The sequence below is a fragment of the Gallus gallus genome, chromosome 2 (assembly GCF_016699485.2).
Source record: "Gallus gallus isolate bGalGal1 chromosome 2, bGalGal1.mat.broiler.GRCg7b, whole genome shotgun sequence".
Classification (NCBI taxonomy): Eukaryota; Metazoa; Chordata; class Aves; order Galliformes; family Phasianidae; genus Gallus; species Gallus gallus.
Window position 1 is genome coordinate 98371055 of NC_052533.1, and position 16430 is coordinate 98387484.

A 16430-nucleotide genomic window follows, 5' to 3' on the forward strand; every position below is an offset into this window, starting at 1 on the left:
TGCAGAGTTCAGTGAGGAAATTTGGAGACCTTCCCATGGCCTGATCCAGTGCTCGCGTGAGTCTCTGTCATAGAACCATTAAGGTTGGAACAGCCCTCTAAGATCATATAGTCCAACCGTCAGCCCATCCCCACCATACCCACTGACCATGTCCCTCAGTGCCATACTCATGCAGTTCTGGAACACCTACGGGGATGGTGACCCCACCAGGTCCCCAAGCAGCCTGTGCCACTCTTTCTGAGAAGAACTTGATCCTGATATCCAGCCTGAACCTCCTCTGGTGCAACTTGAAGCCATTACCTCTCATCCTGACTGGAACAGGATAAAGACACATTTTCTTCCCCGATGAATAAAGGCAGAGTCTGGGAGCCGCTTTTCCTAAGTAAAATGAACTTGGGAAGTACCATCAGAAATAAACGCCATGAAGCACTCGACCAACTTGTAAATACTGAGGGTTTTATTTCCACTTCACATGGTCTCCGACAGACTCCTAAACAAGGCCAGTTACGAGTCGGTATGCCCAGAGTTCTCAATGGTTTTCCCAAAATGAAAGAAGTTCTCAGTAAACACTGTACATAGCCAGTTGAACTGCTAATAATAATTTAAAAACTCCTTTTGTATAGTCAATGCAAGAATACCAACAATAAAAGTACAGTACAGGTAAATTCACGACATTATTACAGTGGAACAGATGGACTCACGTTGATGTGACGGCAGAAGTACAGTAGCAGTATGTACATGCACTAAAGTGCGAGGACCCAGAGGCATGCAAGTCAAGTATCGTAGGTGTATTTTACAGCTAGCGCCATACGACTTTCTGAGGCATTCTTTTTTTACACTTTTTCTTGTGTTTACCTGTATTCCCCTCCATTTCAGCTAAGACAATCCTAGTGAACTAGCTTAATGGCTTTCGTCACTACTTAAAAGGTATTGCTTCAGACAGTCGAAGCACCTTTAAGAAACTTACATTTAAAAACTGATAACACTGACATTAAAATAGAATAAAATTAACTTAAGACTCTAGTTTTACATGACAAAAAAACAAAACAAAACAAAAAAAAACACAAAACCAACCCAAAAAACCCAAACTGAAACTGAAAAAATAACAGTGCAAATATAACCGAAAGGCAGTCAGTATTTGGAGAGAGCGTGAGCATGTATTCAAATTCCCTTAAAACTTAATTTACATTTCATTTTAAATCTTACTTTATATCATTATTACCTTTTTTTATTTTTTATTTTTTTGTTAATATACTGTATGTAGAAAAGATGGAGACAAAAATAGTTTTCTCAGCTATGAAAAAAAATTAAGTTATTACAGGCACATTAACTGTTTCATTCTAGAAACACCTCGGTTTCGCGGGTCGGACATTCAGCAGCTGCATTTGAGAACATTCTTTGACCTCCACTACGGGACTTCTCCATCGGGCCCCCTGCAGAGGCCAGCCCCGGCGCGGTGCCCGCAGCCGCTCACGCTGACTGATCTCCCTGGCTCACGGCCTCCGCTGGCGGCTCCTTGCCTCTGCTTTCCTTCGAGGAAGTCAGGTCTCCGGTTGACTGTGACTGTGAGGCAGTAGGGGAATGTGAAGCCCATCGGGACGGTGGGCGCCGGTTCGCTGGTCTCTCTGGCCGGGAGAAGCAGGGTTCAAGGGACGGGGCTAGTGCAGAACAAGGCAGTTCCTTGGCAGCCAAGAGAGCAAAACAGTGGTTAGTGACTAACATTAGAGGCCATCCGGATGTGTAAAGAATTAAAAAATAAGCAGAATTCAAGCTAAAGCTAAGCATCTGTCATGTCACAGGACAAAAGCAAGCAGTGAACATCATTCTGTGTGTGGGCTCCAGATATTTGTGTACATGTGTATGATTTATGGAACAGATAAGGAGAGAATGAAAGAAAGAGGTCAGGGATGAACTGAAGTAGCTCACAAGCTTCCATTTACTAATTCTTCTTGAGCTAGAAAAATACATTTGCATGATAATATCATGATAATGCATTATACTTATTGCATTGCTCCAAGCGTGGGCCAGGTCTGGCATTTGGAAGCGAGGTGAAAATCAACTACTGACTCCTGTCTGCCTCTGATTTCAGACTCACATGCAGGAAAGACTTTTTAGTAGAAGAGTAATGACTGTAGGACCAGCTGTGAACTTCAGCTGGATTAAGGATGAGGCTTACCTCCAGATTTCAACTTCTGGAACATCACTCCTCACTGCCAGCTGCTTTTGCTTGAATTACAGGAATCAGTGTTACTGTGCATTACAGATGACATTTACAGAAATGGAGGAAAACTGAAATTATATTTCTCCACCAGTTTTCCACTGTTCAGCCTACCCATGCTACTCGAAATCATCCGCACTTGTAATTTTTAACCCTGACACTAGTTGATAATTGCTTCTTGTATTTGCTTCCTGCCTGACTCTGTGCTCACTGCATCAAGGTGACTGACTGTGGGAGCAAGTTTGGCTTGTAGTGCCAAAGTAAAAATTCTGAATTTCTCTGCACGCTTCAGCATTTATCAAAACAAGTCAGAGGAGTCTGTCAATCTGCAGATCTGCATACACTGAAGAGAGTTACATATCAGTCTATAAAACAGAATACAAGCTGGTGGTAAATGAAGAGAGAGATCAGGAGTGACACAATGCAAAGACAAGCTCTGGCACAGTAAGACAAAGGGAAGCCAAAGGAGCAGTAAAACAACACAGTAAGAAACAGCAGACTCAGTGTAGAGTTTCAAACAGAGAAGGGGATGGAGAATATTGGGTTAGGTAACATGATGTGATGGGCAGTGAACAAACACGGTGATATGCCATTGAACATCTCGGTTGGGTTGGGATGTTACATGACAGAGAGGCTGATTTCAAAGACATGGAGCAGTAGTACTGGAAATGGAGCCTGTGCAGGCACGTGCAGTCTGTGGAGAGTGCCTCAGAGGGTTGGGGCAGGGAAGCCTCTGTGAAGGGCCAGAGCTCAGCATCTTTGAGCAATATGTGACCAGCTCAGCTGTAGCCCATTGCCAGGCAGAGTCGTGCCTGTCAGCCCTCAGTACTGGGCAGCAGGAGCACTGGGTGGGTGCTAGGCCATGGCTTTGGGCCTACACCTGCACTATCACTGCACATCCTCTCCCCCCAGCCCTGTGCTGCGAGCGCAGACGTGGCCCTCTCTGAAACCTAAACCAGTGCTAATGAGAAACCTGACTCTGTGTCCTTACTTCACCCTATCCCATCACTCCTGGGGTCTGAGAGCTGCCACTCATTTTTGGAATCTGTATGCATAGCCATTCCGACAGGCTATGCAACATGATGAATCCAGGCTGTGTAATTTGTGGGCTTTGCCTTAGACTCTCTCTAACCAGAAGCTTAAAATGGCATCTTTACAGTGCTGCTTGCTTCTGGCTGCTTTATCCTAGTTTCACAGGAGGAAATGAGAGTCAGCAGTGTGATAACAAAATTTATTTCCACTGCTGTCACTCGGTAAGAGTCTTTAAAGCACGGAATGGTTTGTGTTGGAAGGGACCTTATGGACCACCCAGTCCCAACCCCCTGCCATGGGCAGGGGCACCTCCCACTAGATCAGGCTGCATAAAGCCCCATCCAGCCTGGCCTTGAACACCTCCAAGGATGGAGCATACCCACAGATGTTGGCCAGCTTGTGCAGAATGGCAGGATTAGGCTCATCCTATCTTATTGGGCTGCGCACTTGCCCAGCACAACACCATGTTACTCTGCCAGCTTGCAGAGGAGGGACCAGCAGCCCAATGCTGTAGGCATGTTGGATGCCAAGCAGAGAACCTCAAGGGCAGATGCTAACTTTCCCACAGTGTATTAAGGAAATCAAGTCATCAAAAGGGAACTGTCAAGAGTGGTTTTTGAAATCCCAAATGTCCTTCCTTAACACGTGCAGCTGCAAAAGCTAGTGATGTTGAAAAAAGCTGATGTCTAGGGGTGATTTACTTTAATGGTTACTTGAGGAGTGGGTGGAGAAGCAGCACCTCTTAGCCTGAATTTGGGAAAGAAGGTTTCAGTTTTAGTTTCTATCTATTTCCTAGGCCAGGCTGCCAGCCACTGTGACTATGCCTACATGAATACATAAAACAGGCAATTTTCTGGCTCTGAGGCTGAGTGGATGGTCCAGCCAGCCAGCTGGCACAGGCCAAAACTGTGCTGGAAACAGCTTAATGATGAAATGTGACTGTCAGCCACAGGCTGGTGCTTGAGACCCCCTCCCCAGCCCTCTCCACCTGCTGCTACAGATACAGCCTAAGGAAACACAGCAGCCAGAAGCCCCACACAGGAGTGTGAAGTGATAAAGAAAAGATGTTAAAAATCTGAATACTTCCCCAATATTTTTTGGATACTGTAAACTGGTCTTCAGTTCTGCATTTAACAAAAAACCCAACCACACAAATTCTGACCTGTGTCACCTCTCCATGACCACGCACACTCCCAGCCCGTGCTACCACAAGAGGTAGCAGCTTGGATTTCCATTCTGAGCACTCCCAGACCGTTTTGTACAAAGGACTACACGGAGATGTCAGGTGAGCACCGCTGTAGCTGGGACCATTTATTTCCTTTCAATACCACAAGTGTTCAAAGTGACCACTTTCAGAAAGTTGTGGAAACAAGGTAGAAAGGACTTACAGCAGTGAGGCAGGCAGGGTTAGAGTCCCCAGGGGGCAGTTAATAAGACAGTTTGGTTCTGGACAGAATAGACAGAAAAGAAAAAGAAAGCAAGTAGGTTGGAAAGACTTATTTTAATCAATATCTTTTTTTAAGAGAGGATTTCATGCCAGCAAAGAAGTCTCCAGATGTTACCACCCATTCAGATCATGTTACCGCTGTACCAGAGGGAAACTAATAATAAAAGTAAAGGATAAGCCACCAGCAGAAAAAGATTCAGAAAGCAAGGAAGCAAACACACCAACCCCTTATAATCCTGGCACAATCTAGAAGGACAGAGCATTAAACAATCCAAACATTTCTACTCAGCAGAGAAAGACATCCGTTATCCTTTGCCAACCTTGATTAAGGCTATGGGAAAAATGACGTTACCACGAAAGAGGAATAAAGCTGTGTTTTTCTTTTCCTTCGTTTGATTTCGAGAGAGAATTTCTGCTTAGGAAATCTTTAACAGGCAAAAAACCCACTTCTATTTATGTTGCTCAGAAGCCTCTCTGAAGGTTTCATGACAGCTCTTTGCCTCAGACTTCTTTCCTGTTCCTATTTAACAGTGACTCTGGGAGAGAGACTCAAACAGAGCAAAGGCTCTTTAATCCTGGCATCACCTCCCCTTCCCTGCAACATTTCCCCCCCTCCAATGCTGAGCTGTTCACTAGCAAGTGTGTGGCCACTGCTCCACCCTCTACGTGGATCCTTGGGGATGGTCCTTCCGCAGGGCTGTCTTCAGAAGTGCGTTTGAGCCCTCTGACTGGTGTGTGTTACCTCTGTCATTTATGCCCTTGCTAGTCAGAGGCGAAGAATGCTCATGCTGCTTCTGTGTTGTTAGTTAGGGAAAATTATTCTGTATTTTTTAATGGTAATATTTGTAAATCCCATGATAACTAAGTAAGATAGTGGTTTGGTGAATTAGCAGGGTAAGAGACCTCTAGGCTAGGCTGGATATGAATTTATTTGTAAGCAGCTCTGGGCAAGTTAGAAGATACAATTATTATTTTTATGTATGCATATACACTCGCATACATACATATGTATGTGAATATATAAATATACATATGAACTAGACTTCATATTGCAGCAGTAATATAAAAGTGAATTGTGTAACTAAGGCATCCAGAAGCTCAAATTAAGGAAAAATCACCAAGAGGTGCTCCATGCAATTTTAAAAGTCATCAATATACCATGCTATGACTGCAGAAAAAAAGAAGGCGCCCTGTGGTGAGAAGGTCACTCGTCTTGGCCAGAAGCAAACAGGCGATGGAGAAGCTGAGCCGGGATCTGCAGGAGGGTGGCAAGGGCAGCACTGACACTGGGGCTGCCCCAAGCACAGCCTGCCTCCTCCTCGATCATCATGTGCTATGTGCAATTTTTTGCAAACTATAATTTCTGTGGCCAGGATAATACAGATGTAACCCAAGGTATGTGCAAAGTCTAAAGGTATTTGCGCTATTGTTTGCAGCAGCAAACCCATACTTCATTAAGAGCATATTGTAAAGCATCAACCGACATAGGATAAGATAAGCCCATCATTTGACTGCCCACCACCTTCCTTTTCAATGCACCTGTGCATCCAGACAGCAGTCATAACAACTGGGTAAGAGTTGCAAGGAAGAGCAAAGCTTAGCTCTGAGGCTTGGAACTCAAAAAATTAGGCAGAAGATACTGAGAATTCACAAACAAGGGCAAATTTTTGCCAGGCTGATGTTCAATGAGATTTTACTAAACAGCATTGACGTAAATCTCTCCACGCATCAAACTCAGGTACTGACGCTGGTTGTATTTTGCCAGCAGCAATTTGTGGTGGTGTGGGATGACATCCATTTATTTACATTTGAGATCTGCTGAGACATTTAAAAGATGCAGGAGGAAATCAAGAGTTTTCAGTGATGCCTGGAAGGCAAAGCTGAGTTGAACCTGTAAGAGTAAAGCATGTACTTTCTAATAAGGAATTGTATGTTCTTGGTATTTCAAACTAACAACAGAATACATAGTGAGAAAAAGTGAAATAAATGAGGCTTTAGTTAATTCTGAGGTTTGTGCCTAAAGCTTACTTTCATTCGTCATTATTTAAAATGTGCACTTGGGTTTTTTTTATGTGTACAAAATTCCCTATTGACATCTGTTTAAACATAGGGAATATATCTTCAGCTTCGGATGCTCTGTTAGACAAAAAATACTGTGTCCCCTCAACAGCACCTACAAATGATCTGTTGCTTGTACAAGGCAAAATGCAGAACAAAATCCTCAGCACTCAAGTTTCCACAAATCCTCCACCTCAAATGTTGATATTGGAAATGGGGTCTGTACCTTCCCTTGAGGCTGGCTACTTGAGGCAGGAGCGGTAGGAGAGAACCCAGCAAGGCCCGGTTGGGATTCTGGGACACCACCGGGGTTGAGGAGGAGGAGCTGTCCCAAAAAAACACTGGGATGCTAAAGGGATGGCATGGAGCTGAGAGGATGAATTCTCCTGCCTGTGTCCTGGCGAACACACTGACCAGCAGAGCATGTGCCATTTTGATGCTGTACCACCAGCAAGGACTGGGCCTAACTCAGCTTCTGCAGGCCTCCTCAGGGCAAAACTCTCTCACACACAAGGTTTGCCAGAAACAGACTTAAACTTGGTAACTGAAAGAGCTTTGTCCATCATTACACCCTCTTTTTGGTTCATTGCTGTGGCACATTACTGGAAATGAGGATCTGACCCCTGGTACTTGGGAATACCTGCTGAGACAGATGATGACTGTTACACTTGTGACAGTACAACACAATATCAATAAAAAGCTCCTAAGCACTAAGTAGGTTTGTGCTTAGACTAGTTGATTATCTTTTTGTCTATTTTTTTGTTTGTTTGTTTGTTTTTTGCTGAGGCAGCAACAGTCAATACCAAATGCTATTTAATCACATTCATTCATGCAATTTGATCACATTCACAGACCAGAGCCAAACTTACTCAGATATATCCAGAAAAGGTATGCTGAAGGCCCTGAAGTTTTGGTTCAGGGTACTGAAGTAACTATTTTTCATGCAAACTTGCTATCACCCGCTTCTGTGTAGGAGAAAGAGCCTACCTTTCCATCCAGCATAAAAAAGAAATTTTCTCAGACCTACAGACCCTAGAACATCTGCAATGCATGGTGTGTTTTGTAACAGAAACCCCTTATCCCAGTCATTCAGGGGAGAACCTTCTTTATCCTGTATAGGATAAAGCTCTACTGATATTTTCAAGCTTGATAAGCTGTCAGGATAGAAACTCAATTCTTCAACAAGTTCTTCAGAGACTAATCCCATAGTTTCATGACTGGGACTTGCTGGTGGTACCATACAGGACTAAGATATTCACTGTAAACACTCGGCAGGACTGTAAGATACCTCATAATGCATTTGATCAAAGGAGAGTGCATTTTGCTATAGGAGGAAAAACAAACAAACTCATTACCTCTATGGACCCTGGATCTACTTTGACAATTTCTCCTGTGCTGTTGTCATTGCTAAGATTTGGTGGGCTGTGTGAAGGTAGCCTTCTCTCTTCCTTTAAGGCATGCTCCAAAAGTTTCTTATTCAAGATCCTGGCAGCATTTTCTGTAAGTGTATACCCTGGAGGAGCAGATAAGTCCTGCCTGATACTTGTCACCTCAGTCCCATCTTCCTTTTGTGTCTCTGTACCCAAACGGAGAGGACTGGGTGATCTGCCACGGGCATTAGTACATGGGTCCTGCACCGGGCCCAGCTCTGGTCTGGGTTCTGCTGACCTGGATCGGCTGCTAGACCTGGGGCATTTTTGGAAGGTCTCATGAAAGATGGGGCTATGGTCAATGATGTTGAACAAACTGGAGAGGCCATCATTGATGGTGGTATGGACAGGACTCTCCCTTGTAGTAGTTGATCTAGCCCAAGCAGATTCACTGAATCCTTTCTGAGGTGTGCCAGGCAAAGTCCTGTTATTTGGCTGGTCTGATTTGGGAAGGATTTTTCTTTGCAGCTTTGGAGAGCCATATTTGGGGGAGCAGCATGTGCGTTCAAACTTAGCCTGGACCTTTTCAATGACAGGGGTCACTTGCCTGCTTCTCAGACTTCTGGATGGTGAAGAGACAGGCGTGGAACCCCCCTTTGGTGTCAGACACTTGTGTGGACTGCTGGTGATACTGCGCAGGGTTTCTGTCTGCAAGCCAACACTGATGGTCTGGGTGGTCTGTGTCCCTGTTGTTCTCATACCATTGGTTTGACACGCAGTGTCCTTAAACTGAGGCTCTCCTGAATTAGAGTTAGAGCGTATCGCATTTCGGACAGAGAAAGCGACCTCCTTCATATCATCGCTCATGTTTTTGGACATCTCCAAGCTGTGCAAGGGTGAGGCAAAGCCCACAGTAGTGCAAATAGGACGTTCAATGGGATGAAGACCATTCTCCAGAAAATCCTTATGGTGTTTGGTCAGGTCACAAGACCATCTTCCAAACATATCGGAGGAAGGACCTTTTGTCTCAGCAACATTCCCCATAGCTTTGGTCATAGAAAACAGGAAATCTGGCTCCACTTGGTTTTTCCCTTCACTGCCAGCTATCACTGAGTTATCAAACCTACGGACCACTGGTGGGCTGTGGAAGATCCGAACTCCCATTTTTTCAGTTACACCGTGACTCCTCATGGGCTGCTTCTGGCAGTGCTCCGGGCTGGTCATGGTGTTGGTTGTCATTGTGACGCTGGTGGTGAGGTACCACGATGAGGCCTGGAAGGGATCTGGAGCAGGATCATTCCCAGCTTTCCCAGATTCTGTCCTTTCTATCCACCCTTCTGCAGGCTTCTCGGTGGCCCCCCCATGATTCCTGGTGCTACTGTAATCCCAGTTTTTGTTGAACTCCTCGATGTATTTCAGATCATCAGGAGACAAAGGAGGGGTTATGTCATCTTTGCTGCTGGATAAAGGCAAGTTTTTTTCTGGTAGAAATGGAGAAATATCCATTAAGCGCTGGAATTCTGACATGGAAGAAACAGACATCGCCCTGCAGAGAGGAACACAAGACTATCACTCACAGCCTTGAAAATTCTCACAGAGCTACTATTTTCAACAGAAAAGTGACTGAGAAAATCCAGCTTTCACTATCTGCCTCTATACAAAACCACATTAGCTCTCTTTTCATTAAGACCCACTTTTCTTGTTTTTTTAAACAGCTGTGAAATGAAAGCATTCCTGATGTGTTATTAAAAGTACTGAACGGTTTATTAATGCTTCTTAATTTACTGCTTTCTCATGGATTACTGCTTGGCAAATGTCTGAAATATGCGGCAGTAGGGTGCATTTCAGAAATACATTATCTACAGAAAATGAGTCTTTATGACAATATGGGGCAGACTTTTCAAAGCAAATACAGAGTATTTTTGACTTGCTGTGAAATCAGCAAGTCCACCCCACTCCTGAGAGTGCTAGGGATGCGGGACACACAGCTCAGATGCAGTTACATTTAACAGGCATGCTGTACTTTGAGAGAAGGGAGTCTCTATGTGATAGCACTGGATTTTTGGCTTTCCCACACGTCACTGGTTCATACAAATCACAGACTGAGTTGCCCTACTGCTTAGCTATAAGGAAAAATCAAACAACAAAACAATCATTCTCAATGGGACTTCTTAAAAAACATAAATGAGTATAGTTATGAGAGTCAGCTCAGTGAGGTCTCTAAATCAGGATGAGGTCTCAGGAAATGGTGATTTTTATGCAGCAATGCTCTGGAGGATACAATAAAATCACGCTACGGGATTTTGATCAAGTGCACCAGCTGCAGAGTTTGGTTGCATCCACATTAGAGAATTAGGTGAGATCAGGAGTGCACTTTTGAAGTGAATCTCCTACTCAGATGCTCTAGTTTGCATTTGGGGATAAAAATGACCTGGAAGATGCTCTCCAGAATCACAGGAAGGCACTCTAGGGCCAGATGGGCATTCAGCCCATGGGATCAGACTAGAACTTGTCCAAAGCAAAACATTCTGGACATGCAGGAGTATGTCAGGTCCTCAGCGCTAACTGTTTTCCTCTGTATGTCTATGTCTACAGGTCTGTACTACTTGCTAACGTAGCAGCAGCACTGCGAACTTTCAGACAGTTTGATCCTTGTGCACCACAGCTGAATGTGGCCAAAGTTAATCAGAATAGAACAGAAGCATATTGAGACAAATTAATCCCTGGCTAAATCCATTAATCTGGATTGCTGGCTGATTAGGACGTGGCACAGCTCTGCCTTGGGTCTGTGCTTTAGGCACAAGATAGCCAGAACTCCGGTTATCTGACTGCTTGCTGTTTTTTTTTCTGCAAGTTTTATTCACCTTTGAAGATTTCCTTTGTGTGTTTCTTCCTCCTGAAGAAAAACAAAAAACAAACAGCGTAAGTCATTTCTGAACCTATTTGTGGCATTCACTTGTGAATGTTCTGTCATTCACTTCTAGGTGGTTCCACCAGGTAGATCTGGCTTTAAAAAGCAGCTTTCCCTCAGATAGGGAATCTTAAATTGCCTCTGAGAATACTCTTCCCTTTGCACATAGGCAGCAAAATGGTCAATCCCATTAGGATGACAGCCTGCACACAAAAAGCCTGCATGCTACATCTAGAACAGTCTTGAACCTGTACCTGTGGAAAAAAAGCCATTTGTAGCTTTCTTCCATTTGCATCTGCCCAACTCAGCACACAAATGGAAGTAAGCTGCAAATGGCTTTTTTTCCACGTGTACAAGGTATTGTTTTGGACTACTTATTTGTAAGCGAATGTGTTCATGGAATTAATCTGCTTCATGTCAGAGGCCTTGCTGTGCCAAAATAAGAGATAAAATGTGGTCCTTTGACACAAGATTTCAATACGTTTTTTAGGAACCATCAAATGCCACCATTTGAAACCCATTAAGCTAGCTATATTAAATGTGTGGGAAGACTATTACTTGTTTCATAAGGAGAATACCTACAGCTTGCTAATGGCATTAAGATGTTTTTATGGCAATTACTTCTCTGTAACAATTAGTTGTTGCTTTTTTTTTTTTTTTAAATAAATATGTCTGAAGCAACTTCTTTGCCGTCACTGTTTTGTTTACATTTCTAACAAAACAGGAACTACAAAATACGATCAGGAATAAAAAAGAGTATTAGTGCTTATTATTTTTATACAAGCTCGTGAATTCAAGCACACTGCAAACACAGTATTTCTCATTATAATTATCCAAAAAGAGCACTGTTTCGCTCAGCAAATACCCTTCCGGTATTTATCCAGAGTCAGAGAAAAAAATAAGAGTTTTACTCTGGTGTAAGTCTGGAATAAATTTGTTGGCTTCAGTGCAGCTATTACAGAGTGAATTTGATCTAAATGAATGGAGAATCAGGCTGAAGGCTGGATTGACTTTGCTACAATTAGTACCACAAAGAAAACACAGTGGTGAGGAACAGTCAGCAGGCTGCAATTGCTTCTGTGCATCCTTAGTAAAGCTATTCATTAAACTCCAATCAGCTTTGCTTGAACAAACCCACTGGGGCAAAATCACTTTGCACAGGTTTAACCAAAGTATGCTTTGAAAGGAAGAAGCTATGCAAATATCACCAAGGACCTAATTTTGCTGCCAACGCTTTTGTCAGTGGTGATAATGTCTGAAAATGGAAAGCATCTGGAGAGATTTCCATTCTTAACTACCAGGCTGAATTGGAAGTAAAGAAAATGGCAATCAGAATGAAACACAAAATGTAGATCCCTGGCAATGGTATCAATATTTTACACAGAGTACTTGAATGTGTATGAAATAATCAGCTGAGAGATAATAAACACGGAATCCCACATTGCTCCCCATAATTTTATACTACTGGAGGGGGGAAAATCTAATTGGAATGCATATGTAGCTCCAGCTACTTAAAATACAAGAACTGCAGCCACATTTCTTGCCTTTCTTCATCTTTCTTTTCTCTTTTTTTCTCCCAGAGAACCCTATGTCCCAATCCTAAGGAACAATGCTATGCATCTCAAAGAAATGCTTTGGTCAAGTTTCTGCAGGCTTACACATTCTAGTCAAAACACACTGGTGAAACTTTGTCAGTCTTGCAGGGTGTCTGACGTCTGACCTGCTGACAGAATTTTTTCCAAAGTGGTCAAATATTCAAGCCTGTGTATACAGATATATTTTTTACCAGAAAGCTTCTGCTTCCTTGTTAGCTATCAGTGTGTCCACTCAAGCTCTGACGTGCTCAGAGCACAGGCTGAATATCTGACAAAACTGTGAAGACCTGGATCCAGTGAGACTAAGAGTGCTGAGGAGTAGATTTTAGCAGGACACAGACTACATTCTGTTTAGATGTTGTCCTAAAGGACATGGTTTAGTGAGGAAATATTGGTGGTAAGCAGACGGTTGGACTGGATGATCTTGGAGGTCTCTTCCAGCCTTGATGATTCTATGATTCTATGATACATTCTCTATGGTCCAACAGCATCTCTTAGCACTGTGTTTTGGATCTCTGCAACTTTACGGTGCAATCTGAGGGCAAATACTTTGCTGATGATGAACACTTCTATTTTCACAACATCTCATCTCACTTCCTCCCACTAACCTATTTAGGAGGCAGCCACAATGGAGGAACCTGACGTAGCTCTCTACTGCACTTCAAGTTTTACTAGCAGTATACAGCCCATGCTTCTTTATATTTATACACGTATTTACAATAGGATGAGATTTAAGACCTTCTGAGCCAACATGTTACATCTAATAAAGCTATCGTACATAATATGAATGGCCACCAGATGATGTAATCTTTGGGGTCTGAAGATCGGCTCCCAGTTTCTCACATTATATACACCGGTCTGATCAACTCCTAACAAGGAACAAACCCCATTTGTTATAAATTCCCTACTGAGTAACTGCGAGCAGTGACTGAGACGCACTGTCTCACTTCTGAGAGCAGGGGTTTGGTACCAATTCTGACACAAGACAACAGACAGGCTTGACAAAAGTTAGAAGTGCACGTACTTCTGTTAATCCAGTCACGAACTTCTCTCGCTCCAGCTGCCGGGAGCGATGTTCCTCCGACTCATCGGGGGAATCAAGAGACAGTGACTCCAGGAAGAGGTTCTCTGTGGCGCTGCACCGATCGCTCTCCTTCAGCTTGGACAGCGACCGGTCATCAAACTGAATGGCATCTGAGTCAGAGTAGGATCTTGACCCCATTGGACGGGGCATGTGAAGGTTCCCCTGGGTTGTAAATGGACGAAGGCTACTCTCCTTCTGGTCACATAGAAAGCCCCCTCCTCTTCGTGGGCTCACTTCTTTCTGAAGCTGGGAACAAAGCAGATTAGAAGGAACAGCAATTATTCATGCAACGTATGGCACTCTGCATTTCTTATCCTTCCCCAAGAGCAAGACAACGCAGAGAGCTGGAGGGCTGGCTGAGATCACTGCATGGCTCTAGGCATGCTGGCTTTGCTCTCTTGGTCCTTTTGCAATGGGAGATGGACCTAGGACTTTGATGCTATTACTCAGAAATGATTAAATACATATTTACTTTTGATTACTTACACACATCTTGCCTGTTTACCTATATACATGTATGTATTTACACTGCATAAATGCACACAAAATCATACATCTGCCTATAATCTGATTTTTAAAGGAACAAATCAACTCTACGCTATTATTTAAAAGCAATCCTGACATGAGATTGTAATGCAAAACAAGTAGAAGCCCAAATAAGGGTGAGTGACTTTGAGTGTCATCAAAACAAAAACAAATTTTCCTCTGATGAGCAATATAAGACTTGCACTTTTATGTACACCACTCATCTTGTTTCCAGAGGTGGAAAATCCCTCTTAACAAAAGGCAAAAGCTTTGTTTTAAGGATGGTCTACCCCTAATGCACAGCTAGAAAGTTGACTATTTCTAAGAATAACAAGTTTTTAAAGGGATGAATTAGGCATGTAAAGCATTTTTAAAGAAAATACGTATTTATAGAAGGACCATCAAAGCCATTCACTCTTCACTTTGCAAAAACTGGATGAAGAGAGGGCCAATCGCTATTGACATTGAACTAGCATCAATGCTAGAATTAGGTTATGTGATCAACTTTTCCTTTAATTGTAAATACAATTTACAATAGGTGAAGTGAGTGATATATTCAAACACAATGAATGACAGCAGGAATCTGATACATAACTCCCATGATTTGCTAGAGCAACCTGCTAAGGTTACTGACAATAACCTGCAAATGCAACTCATTCCCTAGGATCTTGGGGACAGAGGACCTACAAAGCAATGTTCTAATGTTGTATTCATATGGAAAAATAAACCAGAATCACAGTGCTTAACATAGATCAAATGCAGATTTTAGGCCAGGTCCCAAATCACGGAACTTGCACAAAAATGTGAGCATATCTTCAGTGTATTGTTCATTATACACAAAATCTGAAAGCGTTTTATTAAAAGGAGCTAATTTAAGATGTCCTATAAAGGTAGGGTCTGGAGGATGTATCTCAAGATATCCTGGAGTAAACCACCATCCTTGTAGTTTTAAATATTTATTGGTGAGATCTGTGCAGAATTAGGTTTAGGAGCACAGTGGGGGGAGATTCACTAAGGGAAAACAAAGTGACAGTGAACTTGAAAATATAAAAATAAACCTCTGAGCTCAGAAAGAAGTAGGTCATCATGGTTTTTTATATGCGAGTGGTATCCCTGTAACTATCCAGAGTGAAGTATTCTATATATTTTATACATTGATGTGAGCTTCCCTTGCATTATTCATCAGCTATGTTAAAGCAGACAGGCATAAAGCATTAGTAGGAAATTTGGCACACACGCTTCAGTTATCTCTTAGACTCTGTTTTCAAATATACACACTGGTGTAGTCTCCTCATCCTCCAAGTATCGCCATACATGGAATACACAGAGAAAAACACTGAGGAGAAGGACTTCAGAGAAATACTAATTGCTCCCACACAAAGCAGGGCATGACTGCAATCTGAGAGGATATTCAGCAAAAGCCTGCAAATATTTGGAAGCTTCCTGTCACACAGGGAAATGTTTGATTATAAGCAAAGATGGGATTATGAAGTTTTGCAGGCAGGTAGCCAAGATCTCAAGTGCTATTTCTGGTCATCTAGTCCTCTGAAATTAGCTTGACATAATATTTTTTATTTTTCATATCTATTGCTAATATTGTGTACAACTCTTGTACAGTAAATATACAGTGGGACTCTAGAAGATTTGGAATAGTAAAAGAAGAAATCAGCTCCAGGGTTAGTTAAGATCTATTTTGCAGACTCTCTCAAGATGACACTGAGAGGTTATGTCAGGTTTGAAGAAAATTAAAGGCTAGGTACCATTAGCAGGGATTTCCCTTCTCCCTTCAAAGTGCCTCATTCTAAGGCACTTTGACTAAGCAGGCTTGAACAAGGTTAACTCCCTCAGGCTACTGAGGAGACACTGAAGACATAATATTAAAAAATACACTTCACAGAGACAGAAGGATAAACATCCAAAGAAGTACCAGTGACTCTAAGCAAAAGTGTATAGCCATGCCCTTAGTATACTGGGGAATTTTTTAACAATCCCTTAATTCTCATTTTGCATGAAGCATCCACAGAAATTCAACAGTTAGAAACCAGCCTAGCTAAACAGGGAGATCTCAGCCAGTGAAATCTGGGGACAAGATGACTGATGAAGAGCTCAGATACACCCCTTCTTAGCTCATGCGCATCAGTTATTTTATCTTAAGAGACATACTAGAGTTCTGCATCATAAGGCATTGTA

General features: G+C 42.7%; 1 protein-coding gene across 7 annotated transcripts in view; it reads right to left on the minus strand.

The window, feature by feature from the left end:
- Positions 1-439: 439 nt before the first annotated feature.
- Positions 440-16430, minus strand: part of MTCL1 (microtubule crosslinking factor 1) — a 102223-nt gene continuing 86232 nt past the window's right edge. For 5 of the 7 annotated variants that reach the window (XM_040687948.2, XM_040687922.2, XM_040687905.2 and 2 more), the window contains 4 exons: positions 13656-13961; positions 10990-11021; positions 8111-9671; positions 440-1680 (listed from right to left, as the gene is read on the minus strand). In XM_040687948.2, the coding sequence (XP_040543882.2) occupies positions 1471-1680; positions 8111-9671; positions 10990-11021; positions 13656-13961 (2109 nt within the window). In that variant the 3' untranslated portion in view covers positions 440-1470. Of the gene's footprint in view, positions 1681-4531; positions 4697-8110; positions 9672-10989; positions 11022-13655; positions 13962-16430 lie in introns of those variants that run through there. The other 2 variants (XM_040687996.2, XM_040687987.2) reach the window with 1 other exon arrangement.